Source organism: Rousettus aegyptiacus, unplaced genomic scaffold, assembly GCF_014176215.1.
Source record: "Rousettus aegyptiacus isolate mRouAeg1 unplaced genomic scaffold, mRouAeg1.p scaffold_m13_p_17, whole genome shotgun sequence".
Classification (NCBI taxonomy): Eukaryota; Metazoa; Chordata; class Mammalia; order Chiroptera; family Pteropodidae; genus Rousettus; species Rousettus aegyptiacus.
The window spans coordinates 18742703-18756260 of record NW_023416292.1 but is presented as its reverse complement, the minus strand read 5'-3'; the positions used below and the strand labels follow the sequence as shown (position 1 = coordinate 18756260).

Genomic DNA, 13558 nt, shown 5'->3' with positions numbered 1-13558 from the left:
ATGCAGTTTAAATTTATGTGAGCGTATATGCAATTGTAAAAAGAAGAAAATATGCATACGAGTACAATTATTCTGAGAAAACAATGTATGTTTCTTCTCCATAACTGCAGATAATTATTCTTGGGCTTGCCTGGCACTGAGCTGCTGTTACTCATAACGAAAGAGTTTCAGACGCTGGTGTGATTCTAAAGATGACTAATTTGTACTTGGCTTAACTCTCCATGGAATTTTGTAGGTCAAGCCACCATCAGAAAGTGTAAATTCTGAGATGCTGAACTAGAACGATTATGATGATAATAATACTTTCTACTGATTAAAACAATTAACACTTATTGAGCACTTAGTATGGGCCACTCAGTGTGTTAAGTTACCTTATTAACCATTACACTGATGTTATTAACTCATTCAATTTTCTAAACTCGTTGAAGTAGGTACTATTGTCATCACACCCGATGACTCACATTTGGAGTCAGCCTGGATTTAGACCAAAGGCTTAACAAAGTAAAATAATTAATTCTAGTCTAGGATCACCTAGATTCTAACATATTTTAGAATATATTTTACATTATTGTTGTTTAATTAATGTTTGTAATGGTGACATTGAATAACAAAATCCAGTAAGTTTTAGGTGTACAATTTAACAGTACAGTGTGTGTGCGTGTGTGTGTGTGTTTACTGCATTATGTATTTTACATTGTTAACCTATTACTCCCATAAGGACTTAAATTTCTGTAGCGGAAAATTCCTATTTTTTTCTCCCACTGAAGAATCTACAAAATATTTTAGTCAAGACTTCTACATCATACTGATACTATATTTAAAAATGTATTCCGTTCTTATTACAAACACCTCTAACTTAAATTTTGTTAGCTAAGTCCATAGAAAGACTAAATATGTAAAAAAAAAAAAAAGCAAGAACTACAGTCACGAAAACTAAATCTATTTTGCCACTATTCTAAAGCAAGTCAAAAGACCAAATGCATTTGTATATGTATTCGAACTCCCTCTCGATATAGTTTAAATCTCATTAAAATGCAGAAAATGATTTCTATAGGATATGCTGGGGTTCCCTGAACTTGGCTCTCAAAACTCTAAAAACAATCAAGGATTCCAAGAGATGCAATGTCTAAAGTCCTGGAACTATACTGTACTAAGTAAGGATGACCAGAATCATCCCACAGCTTGAAAAGCTCTTCAAACGGAAATGAGAAACGCTAGGGGGACACAGCTAGCACACAGCTCCCTGGGCACAGACATCTGCCAGGAAGGATGGGGAAATGCGGTCTGATCTGAGCTCTGTGAAGAGGATGACGTGGGTCTTGGCAGATAACTTAGCAGAAACTCTGCCACAGTGAAGGGCATGAACCCACTGCAATGAGAGAAGATAAGTCTTTTCATGATACGGAGTATAGTACAAACTTGTAAAAAAAAAAAAAAAAGTAGGTAGACAATGAAATAAAGGGAAATAATCACGACTCAAGTGGAAAATCACTGGATTTCTACAAATTTCCCATCTCTTAAAAAACTGCTATTGATGCTTTTAATTAGGATTGAGAGGTTCGCCTCGCGGTATTCTGGGGGTCCTGTGCCTTTTATTACTCTCTCCAGGGAAGGATAATTTCCCTTTTCTATCCTTTTATGTTTGAAGTTTCCTATATTGTGTCTGTCTGACACTATGCAAGGAGAACAAGTAACACTGGAGGCAGACAGACATTCTGAAGTATGTTCTGGATTATACCTACAACCATGCTGTTACGACCATTCTAACAGACATGAGTTATTCAGGGACAATCTGGATCCGCTGGGGTTATGTTAGCTAGAGGCTGTGATAGCTCCAGAGGCAACAAGAGGGGTGGGTACACACCTGGAGTCCACACCCCACTTTCAGTATATAATGACTCTATAGAAAGAAACAGACTTATGTTGGCATTTAAATAGAGCTTAAAAAATCTTCTTTACATTAATTCTGTATTCTCTCCTATTGATTTCATGAGCCATTTTATCTTTTTCAAATAATGAGAGAAGAGAATTCAGTATTATGGGTAATGTAGGACCTTTTGTTTTTAGTTCGAGTGACTTCAGGGATGAAGATCCTTAGAGCTTGTGTGAATTAACATTTCAGTAACAGGCTTCCCTGGTCCATGAAGTACTGATTATGTGTTGTGTCAGAAGCAAGAAGCCCTGACATCAAATAGCCAGGAAAACAGGACAAATGATAAATAAATGATACACACAGGCACCTATGTTTGAAGTAGTGTCGAATCAATCTGGGATGCAAAGGAATATGGCCAGCATTACTACATATCCTGAAACAAATGGCAAATGAAACTCCAGTACTGTGTATGCGGAATTATATCAACACTTACTCCAGCTTCAATGACTCTCTATTCAGACCAATTCTGCTTATAGTCTTGGTGGAAAATCGACAGTTTATTAGTCTCTTCAAATACAAAAATCTATAAGCCTTGGTTTGATCTACATTATCCAATATCTAATATACAGTTTAATACAAAAAGATTTATCTTTAATAGGACATCATTTACATTCTTTAAAAGAAAAAAAAATTGCTGAAATCTTCTGAAAAGATACAGGCAACTTTATTAAACTCAAAGTTCTGGTCCCTAAGCTGAGGGAGAGGACAATGTCTCCCATACCTTGAAGCAGGAAGCCCTGTAAAGGAGCTGGACGACGTGCCCGATGCTAGTTTTAGATGCCTGAGGAAACCGTGGCTCCAGCCTCTGCACCACGAAGAGAACTAAGACTTTTCTTGACAAAGCAGAACCATCCTCCAAGGCCAGGAGAACCAGCTTTAGCGCTTCCTCCTGCATTGCTGGGAAAAGTTGGGCAAAACCAAAATTTATCATGTATAGAGATAAGATAAAGCCACTTATTAGAAGGGCAATATTCAATCATTTTTGCAGGTTATCACTTAATGAAAGGGCAATTCAATAAAAGATATTCACAGTTACACTTTTTAACCTTTTAGAGGCATTTTTGTATTATATTCTGCATATTTTATTGAAGAAAGCATATAAAAAACTAACACATTTAAGAAAAACTTCTATCAAAATGAATAAACTTTTGGAATTACAAGTGTCAAGTGCTATGAAAAACCAGACATGGAATTACATATGCCATGATTCTCAAGTGAGGTATTGCTTGATGACAACAGAATTTGCAATGAACTACCTTTGTACACAACTTACAGTTCCTACACCACACTTCTAGAATTCCTAGAATAGTAAATATGAAATTCGGTTCCATACCTGGTCCCAGGAACTGACATCCCCTCGCCCTGACCGCTGCCCACAGATTCGAAGAGAGCTGCTGAGGGTTCTGGTGCTGCAGAATCAGCTCCGTGACTGTCCGTTCCCCTAAAGACCGAGCTGCTCGCATGGCCCGGATCCTGCCTTCTTCTTCCACAAGCTGGCAGTGGACCAGAGTCACCAGCTTCCTCTGCATCGGGCGACTCAGAACACTCTGGGTGGTGCTGTTCAGACCCACTCCTTTAAAAGAGAGTAAAAAGTTATTTCTGGGTTTACAATCTACTTCAGACTCCAGGAAAACTTCTGATGGGTTGAATGACTTAAGAGAGTGTAAATAGTGCTGTGTTCTACTAGAATATTGAAACTAAACAATAAATAAAATTGCACAGATGAAGCATTTTCAAAAGTGTGCAAGAGCTTTATCTCATGCAAACATAACATTATTTGTTTTAATCATGGAATAAAGAAAAAGGCCAGATGTTAATAATAGTTTAAGACACAGATCCTGAGGGCATAACAGCCCTGGCTTCACAGCGGCTCAGCGTACTTTCCCAGCGAAAGCGAGCTGTGCGGGCAAGGCGGGGGTGGCGGCTTCAGACTGCACTGCGTCCTCTACAGAACACCGCGAGAAAGCGGAGAAGCCGGTTCAGAGCTGTCAAATAACAGAGCCCTTCCGAAGCCATCAGTGTACTGACCCTTTGGCGACTCAGTCCAATCAGGTTTCTAATGGCGCACGAACTCTAAATCCACTATTTGATTTGGTGTGGTTTGCAATGACATTATTTAGCACCAGTGGGTTTGGCTTACAATACTTAGATGAATTTCATTAACATTCACATAGAGCCCACGATTTTTATGGTAATAAAAGTGTTTTGGTGAACACTGGTTAGCACTGATAACTGCACCTGATTTACCTCGAGCACTGCTGAGTGGTTTCAGGTATAATGCTAACTCTTCCACGCATTTCTTGGCCTCCTCATAATGCTTGGTGTCTTCGACCCCACTACACAAAGTAATGGGCTGCTGCTCAGGGACCTGGAGGTCAAAAGAAAAAGTCTGTTTCAGTGCTCGCTAATTAACTAAACAAATGTTTGATCGAGTGAATTTTATGCACTGCCACTTAATACCTATAACATCAAAACTCCCACCAAGTTTACTGGATTCTTTCAAAAGACCTTTTATGCACGTGCACACGCACGCACGCGCACACACACACAACTAATCTATTTTGTCTCATTTGCCATCTTCTTTGGTGAGATGTCTGTTCAGATCTTTGCCCATTTAAAATTTTGTTCTTTTTATTATTAAGTTATAGGAGTTCTATGTTCTAGATATAAGCTTCTTACTGGATCTATTAGTTACAATTACTTTTTCCCATTCTGTGGGTTCTTTCACTCTCTTGACGTCTGTGGAAATACAAAGTAAAATTCTGATTTAGTTCAACTTCTATTCTCTTGTGCTTTTGGTGTCACAACTAAAGAAGCACAGTGCCTACTCCAAGATCACAAACATCTACGCCAATATTCTCAGGGGTGTGTGGTTTTAGCTCTCATGTTTAGCCTTTGACCTGTTTTAATTTTTGCATATGGTGTGAAGCAGCGGTCCAAATTCATTCTCTTGCATTTGGGCGTCGAGTTTTCCCAGCACCATTTGTTGGAAAGACTGTTCTTTCCCCATGGACTGTGGTCTTGGGAACCTTGTCAAAAGTCATCTGACCATGTCCGTGGGGTTATTTCTGAACTCTCTACTGTATTCCACTGATCTAAACACCCATGCTTACGCCAGTCCCACACTGTCGTAACTATTGTAGCTTTTCAGTTTCAAAATTAAAAAGTGTGATTTCTCTAAATTTGTTGATCTTTATCAAGATTCTTTTGGGTATTTGAGGTCTCTTCTCATTTCATATGAATTTCAGGATGAATTTTTCTATTTTTGTTTTTTTACTTCTAAAAAAAAAAGAGATTCTATTTCCAAAAAAAAAAAAAAAAACAAACAAACAAAAAACAAAAAAACAAAAAAAAAACCACTGGGATTTTTGACAGAGCTTGCAGTGAATCTGTAGAATGCTGAGTAGTACTGTCATCTTAAAAATGGAAAGTCTGCCTATCCATTAGCATGTGATGTCTTTCCATTTATTTCCATTTATAAAAAATCTTTCGGCAATGTTTTCTAGTTTTCAGTGTATAAATCTTTTATCTCCTTCACTAAATTTGTTCCTAAGTATTGTATTCTTTTTGATGTTACTGTAAGTGGAAATGTCTTCTTAATTTCCTTCTGGATTGCTCACTGTTAGTGCACAGAAATGCAACTGATTTCTGCAAGTTGATTCCGTATCCTACAACTTTAAATAATTTGCTAGCTCTGACAGCTTTTAAAAGGAAATCTTTAGGGTTAAAATGGTAGCTATTACATATATTAAAATGTCCTATCCTCGTATTTCACCAACATTAGCTGCTTCAGTTAAGGCAGGACAAGGTCTTATCCATTTTGTAGAAAAAGAATTAGTCTATCCTTAGATAACTTTATTTTAAAAAGTACGCCTTGGTTGTTATTAAAATATTGTTTTTTCTAAAATAGTTACCCTCTGTAAGTCTACTTTTAAAATGTTTCCAAAATGTCATACTAGAATTTTCGAAATAATAAATTATTATGAAATGAAATATTAAGTACAGGAAGGAAAGAAGAATCAACAGCACTTTCCCATTTGGTAAATGTTCTGCAGTGGTGCTGGTGACATCATCAGAACAGGTATGTACGTAAGTTTTCCTCTTGAATAATCCATTCTAGACCTGCCCTCTTCACCTCCAACACACATAACAGCAACCTTCTCTGCTTTACAGCAGCTTTTAGGAAGATATCAGTGGGACCAGACCCAAAGTTCCAGTAGGTTTATTCGGAAAATGATTTATGGTAAACAGGCGGCACTTCAGACTCACACTATGCAAATTACCCTAGTGAGGGCGTACTTAAGGGAATGCCTACCTGGCTTTCAAAAACCTGCCTCCGTGGCTGGGAGACCTGTGTGTGGCTCAGAGGATGCCGGTGACCTCTGATGTGATAAGACCGGCATAAAACTTCCAGAGTATTACCTTTGGAATCGCCACACTAAATCTTACCAGTACCTAGGGACATCTGCTTCTACTCTGGGTCAATGGTTCCCAAAGGCTCACCTTCTTCGTCTTTCATTTTGGTTAGTGTTTGCTAACTGAAATTGTCTGAAGCAGCTTCGCCTTCCCTATTAAGTAAACTGCAACGGTTTTGTGAGTATTTTCCTCAATATTAAGAAATCCTGGGGACTGGCTCTCTCAGTGACCTCAACGGCCGAGAAGGTCAGACCGCCAGATCGGATGGCGGTCACTGAGCCACGACTGAGCAACGCCGACGGCCGCAGGGTGAGCGCGGCGTGCGCGGGCTTCCACCCATTTGCACCCAGGCAACGGCACCCGGTTTTAATTCGGCGGGCTCCTCTCGGGGGAGCATGCACGCGCACACACGGAAAGCACCTGAGCGCCCACGAGCTGCAGCAACGCAGAGTTTACGGGAAGGAGCTCGATGTCCGTGCTGATGGTGGTCTGGTCGAAAGGGCAAGCCTTGCGGTGCAGTTTATTGAGGCACATCTTGCAGACGGTGTGGCCGCAGCCCAAACTGATGGGCTTCCGGATCGTTTCGTCGAAAGTCTGAGTGCAGATCGGGCAGGAGAGGAAATCCGTCCACTGTGGAGCTTGCACAGGCATCGCTTCTGGAGTTGCAGTTCACTGACACACACACGCACACACGCACACGCCTGCACACACACACGCACAACAGCTAAAGCGAAGATTCCACTGGAATCAAAATCTTTGAAAAAAGTTTATCTTTTTTTTTTTAATATCTTCTGTAGATACAGTCAGCACATAGTGTGAAATATAACCTGGAACACAAAGAAAAAGAAAAAAATTAGAACGTCTTCCTTTTTAAAGGAAACTGGCATTCTCATTTTGACCTATGACATTTCAAACCACAGTTCTATTGCCACAGTCCATCTTTTTCCACTTTTACAGAATTAGAGCCAAAATAAAACATTTAGTTGCATCCCCTCAACTTAAAGATGGGGAGTAGGCCGCAAAAAGTGAGATAACTTGCCTAAGGTTACACCTGAAGTTAGATTCATCACCTAAGTCTCTCGTTTATCTATGATTGCTTTGTATTTTAAAATTAGCCTTTTTAGGGGTGACTAAGAATATTACTTTTTGATCTGTACACGTTACATAAATCTGTTCAGCAATGAAAATTTATCAAGCCCTCCAGTTATGATATGTAAACTGTGGCTGTTACACCTCTATTAGAGGGTGTTTTAAACTGGCCTAAATTAAAAACTACCTTAAAACACTTTATCACTGAATTTGCTGTAGGCAATGAGATAAAAAGAGCCTGAGCTTTTTATGGGTTATTTTTAAGAGTTTTAGATATTCTTAAGAGTTTTATTTACTGGTAGATATTTTTAAACCCCTGGTACAGCCTATACTTGTTGCTATAAGTGTGTTGTGTTAGAATAACATAGTTAAAATTGTATACTTCCAATTTTTTAAATTCTCAAATTTAAGAATAAAGGAACAATTATAGTTAACCAGAACCCATAAACAATTTTCACTGTCTACAGTTTAATTTTAGTGGGAGATAAAAACCGAGTCACAAAACTCTTCTCTTGTGCCTAACAGAAATTTTCTTTATGTATAAAACCAGACCAGAAACTTCTAGCACATACCTTAAATAATACCTACTACACTTACTGTAAGTATAGTTTCTCAAAATGAGAATTGATGCACAAAACAATAAAGTTAACATAGCATTACAAGTTTTTAAAGATTTGATTATGCTCAGTAGAGCCAAAGATGAAAAAACTCTTATTTAAGCTGTAATTTAACTAGAAAAGTAACCTATACATCTTATTTTTCAAGCATTACATTTAACTAATGTTTTACTGAAATAAGTCAAATGCAAGTCCATTCATTATTGGTGAGAGAACAGTTTCTAGGAATGCAAAAACTTTTATCCATTCATTCAATAAATATTTACTAAGCATTACTATATGCCAGACTCAGTTTGAATTGCTGAGGAAACAGCACAGTCATAGTATCTGCCTTCTGAATAATCTCAGCTTTGTTTGGTTTTTGCAAAGTGTGCTACCAGACAAATGGACAATGAAAAACAATTTAATGGTCCAGCAGACAGTTACCAAGTTAATTTTACATTGAGGGTCTAAAGTTATCTGTTTTGGTGTTCAAATGGCCTCTGCAGTAACAAGAAAGAATAAAGAAATTGTCAATTTTGATTTCTATGTTTTAATTATAAATACTTTAATAGATTATGAGTAGCTACAAGTATGTTTATATGAAATTACTACTTAATACATTGAGACTGTCATCTGGAATGCTCAAAAAGGAAATACAGTATCTAGTTACCCTACTCAATAGTAGTCAAATGCTACAATTGTGCATGGAGTTGCAGAATATTCTAGAATAAAGAAAAAAAAAGGTTAAGTGTGTAGGGGACATACAATTCAGAACAAGAACTGGATATTAGAAAATGTTCACTGAAGCTGATTAAGTCTGTAAAGTCTCATTCATATGAATGCTTCCATGGATTAGCGAGGCTTCATATTAATGCCTACAAAGAATCTGATCTTGTGTTAATCCCTGCAAAGTAGAGTTAATGAGTTTTTACTACTATGGTCTTGTAGAAAAGTTGAAATTTATTAATCATAAAGTAAAAATAAAACACTGCAGTTTATTCCCTTAAACACTATAAACTATACAAACCCAAAGGAACACAAAAGGTAAACATTATGTTGTACATTATAATTTTTACTACTTATACAACTATGTACCACATCCAGCTAAATGCCTCACATAGAGCAAACCTATAAAAGGTAGGTAGTTATTGTTATCTCATTTTACAGATATAAAAAATGGAGGTTTAGGGAGACTAAGGAGGTTAAAAAGAAATAGAGCTGAAATATTAACCCAAATATTCTGGCTCAAAACCCAAACTCTTAACCACATAACCACCCACAGATTACAGATTACGGCAAAGGGAGAACTACGTGCAATTTCATTGAAAAACCAAAGTCACTGAGCTGCATTCCCTAACAGCGACTGACTTCTCGGTAACTCTGTTCTGGAGAACCGGCCGCCAAATCTAATGGTCAGGTTGCTGTTCTAATCCTACTCGTCTCCCCAACAAGATGCGGAACAGACGACCGCTTCCTCCCCCTCGGAAGTGTCAGATGAACAGTGCCCTCCTTGCCTTTCCCAACTCGACGGCTGGCTATGACTCTGACTTCTTAAACTCCTAAATTCCGGAGTCATCAGGTCTCTATCTTGAGTTTCCTTTTCTCATTCTCCAGCTAGAAACCCTGAAATGGCTTCCTGTCATGTTTAGAATAAAATATGGATGTCTCACTCTGGTTTACAAGGCCCCATGTGACCTGTACTCAGCTTTCCACATCATTTCCTAATACTTGTCCCCAACGCCCCACTACCCTCCAGTTACTCAAGAAAAGTTTGGTCCCATCTTAGGATGTTAGTAGTAGTCTCTCTGTCTCATCTTTGAATTGGAGGCCACTCTATCATTTAGATGCACTAAAAATGTCAACCCATCAGAAGGCCTCCCTGACCACGTACGACTCTAAAAACATCCTCTAAATCCCTCTCCAGCCCATTTCTATATTTGAATTCTCTACCAAACATTTTCATCATCTCTGTGAGTCTCATTTGCTTCCTCATATCTTTGTTTACTCGGTGTTTGTGTTCTCCAGTTGGAAGACGGAGTCCAGAGCAGAGCCCTAATCTGTCCTGTTCACTAGGAAAGCTAGAGTTTCTCACTGCGATTTTTTACACTAAAAATTCGGCACATGATTTCAAAGAGATCGCAGACCTGTGAAAATCTATTCAGAGACCTCTAGGGTATTTAAAGACTCTAAATCGAGAAATTCTAACCCGTGTTATTCTTTCATGAATCTTAAAATTGCATCAGGTATTTGAGATCTACTGCTGTCTAGCACCGTGGAATATGGAAAACAGGCAGAAAATACACTCAACATCAGTTTACAGACGTAAAACACCTTCCTGATCTCCCATGTGATTTCACATCAGTGCTGCTATAAAAAGCTTTCCACGTTATTCTGTTGTTAACAAGAATTGCTTTAAATAGAATCTTAAAACTTTATTGGTGAAAGATACTTTAGAGAACACTGAGCTCTAATTTTTCAAGATATTTCTTTATGTCCCCATCAGTAACAAGTGTTACTAAGTCCTTTTCAAACACGTCTTTCCATTTAATCTTTAAAACCCCAAAAACTGGAATCATTTTCCTTCTTTTTACAGAGAAATAAAATAACATCTGGAGAAGTTACCAAAGTCATACCGGTAGTTCGGTGGCAAAGCCAAGTCACAACGAGCTCAGGTGAGCACTGGCCACGGAAGCCTCTGCGCCCTGCACCAGAGCAAGACGACATGGAGGAGACCAAGGACGAGCGACACACGTCGCTCAGAGCCGCGCGGCTCCCTCACGGCAGCGCTGGGGTCAGAAACCAGGCGTCCCGACTGCCGGTCCCTCCCCGGCCTTCCACGTGAGCCCATCACTGATCCTCCGAAAGATTTTTTAAATACCCTTCATATTAAAACTAGAGCTAGAGATATCTGGTTTAGATCAGACGTCCATAAACCTTGGGAATAATATGTAAAATTACTTGTATACACATGCTGATTCTTCTGGGAATAAGACCCATGACATCTATCAAATTTTCAAAGAAGGTTTTGTTTGGGGAGACAAGGAAGATAAGACTCACTGACCCAAACATACTGAAATAAAACAACAGTTAAAAACATAAGAATATAGAAAAAACAAACGATTTATATGAACGTATATTTTCCTCTATGTTTACACTACAATCTCATCAAATTCATAAAAACATTTTAAGTAATATTCATGTGGGTCAAAAAAAATTTTAAAGATTACAGTGGGGTATCTCCTCGCACCCCGTCTCCCATCCTATAGTCCCTCCCTTGCATCCTGTCCCCACAGACAAATCACTTATTACTTTCTTTTCAGTCTCTTTACACAAGTCAATACACAAATACATATATTATTAATTGGAAAGAAAACATTTTAAGTGCTGTTATTCATGACTCTTCTATCTCTTCGTTAAACCAGTTTTCCTTTGAAATTATTCCTAGGAACTTTTTCCATTCCCAGTAAAAACTAAACATTCCGTTACTTGCAAAAAAATCTACCTATGTACCTATGTACCGATAAAACAGTGAACACGCGGGTCATTTCGAGCCTGCATGGCGTATGCACGGCTTCCTTCATGCGCTGTACGAATAATACTGACACAACTAAATACAAAACTGCAAGTTATGGGACACGATGTGAAGCTGGAAGCACCGGACAGATAATCTAACCAACTGGGCTGGGGCTGTGCGGGGAGTCGCTTCTCTGAGGAACTGATATTTAGGGTGAGATGTGAAGGATGGAGGCTGAATAAAAGTTAGGGGAGAGCAACGTGTGGTGTGCGCGTGTACATTCTGGGTACAGGAAGACTATAACCACAGGCCTTCGGCGAGGCGGAATACAGGACAACTGGGGAGCACGCAGAAAACCGCCCGGGGGGCCAAAGCAAAAGCAAAGCAGAGGGCAAGAGAGACAGGCATGCGAGGAGGCCAACGAATCGGCGAGCACCACCGGCACGGGCCCTCGCGACCCACGTCACGGCACCCGGTCGTCCTGGGAGGGGCGACGTGAAGGCGCGAGCGAGCAGCACGGGACCCCCTACTCTGCACGCTCATCGCACGAACCCCAGCCCACCGCAACGCCCCGCTTCGAGGCCCTGAGAGGAAGAACAACCTGACCACCTGACGGGACTCCTTTCTGTCACTACGGGGCCCCGAAGAACCCGAGTGCTGTTATACCAGAATCACGTCTCCTTCATGAAAACGCAACATGTAAGAATTCTAACAGAGAAGAGAGAGATTACAGCGATCGTTCACACTGCAGAAAGATAATCTAATTAACCGAGGTATTCAGAATACGATTCTTTTACAAGAAAGGCTAGAAATCTTTGAAATTGAGAAAAACCGGAGATCAGCTAAACAGAGGGTATACCTGTACTATGGAGACACATAATTAAAATGAAAGTTGTGCATATACAAATGGCAGTGATCCAAAATACACTAAGTAAGAACAAAACTCGCAGACCAATACATATGATATCATTCGTGCCAGCGGGGGGGGGGGGGGGGCAGGGGGAATCTTATGTATTAGCCTTGATTTTAATGAACGTAAATAGATGGGAAAGGGAATGTCTGCAAAGACAGCTAACCAACTTAACAGCACTTACACCGTTTAAGCAACTTATAAAATGTATACAAATCATGAATTACATAAGCACAAATAAATTTGAAAGGATGAAAACAAAAAAAGTTAGAGTACATGTAGAACACAATTTAGGCTATTTCTATGATAACTTTGAACAAGAGTATTCAAAACATTTTTCCTTATTAAATTGACCTTCTTTTACACATTTAAATAGCCAAATCATCAAAACTTGCTACCTCTTTTAGAAATTCATTAAAAACCCTGATAAACCTCTCTGATTTATCTGCTTCAAAGAAAATAGTTTATTAACCTAGTAAAATGAGATACATAGTTGCTAACCTCTTTCATTTTCTAGTAAAATAGCTTGGAGACATACAGAATCAGCACCTAGTCCTCTAAAAATAAAAACATTCTTTTGACCATGACCACAGGTTTGAGAGACAAAGGAGAAAACAGCATTGTACGAGCCTGACTGCCCGGGAAATATGATGATCAAGAACAGGAAGTCGCTCTTTCATGACTCTATTTCAGGAATTACAGGAACATAAAGCAAAGATTTTTTTTTTTTAAGAGACCAAGTGTCATTAATTGCAGTTATCAGATCTAAGAAGAATTTCCACTTCTTCATTCTTTAAACATCTTTCTACAAAGTCATCTTTCTAAACCTTCTCTAAGATGGTGTTTGCATCATCTTCAACCACAAAATATATCTAAACCATAAGGACGTACGGCTTGGCGAATGCAATAAACATTGTTTCAGTCAAGAGAAAACATAAAATTACTAAAATGCCAACAACCAGATTCTTTAAATTTCCTCAGAGCAAGGTTTAGTCAAGGGGGAAAAAGAAAACCTAATTAATTCTAATAATTAAAGCACATGTGCTCAAGGCCTGCAGATAAATCATTATGCATTAGGGACCAGCCCAAATCTAGCT

The 13558-nt window shown here is 38.9% G+C and overlaps 1 protein-coding gene across 4 annotated transcripts in view; it reads right to left on the bottom strand.

Moving 5' to 3' along the window:
• The window catches only part of RC3H1 (ring finger and CCCH-type domains 1), a 61638-nt gene that overhangs the window by 31026 nt on the left and 17054 nt on the right, over positions 1 to 13558 (bottom strand). For all 4 annotated transcript variants that reach the window (XM_036234606.1, XM_036234604.1, XM_036234607.1 and 1 more), the window contains exons 2-5: positions 6770 to 7176; positions 4181 to 4301; positions 3267 to 3506; positions 2655 to 2830 (exon numbers count right to left, since the gene is read on the bottom strand). In XM_036234606.1, coding sequence (XP_036090499.1) covers positions 2655 to 2830; positions 3267 to 3506; positions 4181 to 4301; positions 6770 to 7000 — 768 coding nt within the window. In that variant the 5' untranslated portion in view covers positions 7001 to 7176. The remainder of the gene's footprint in view (positions 1 to 2654; positions 2831 to 3266; positions 3507 to 4180; positions 4302 to 6769; positions 7177 to 13558) is intronic.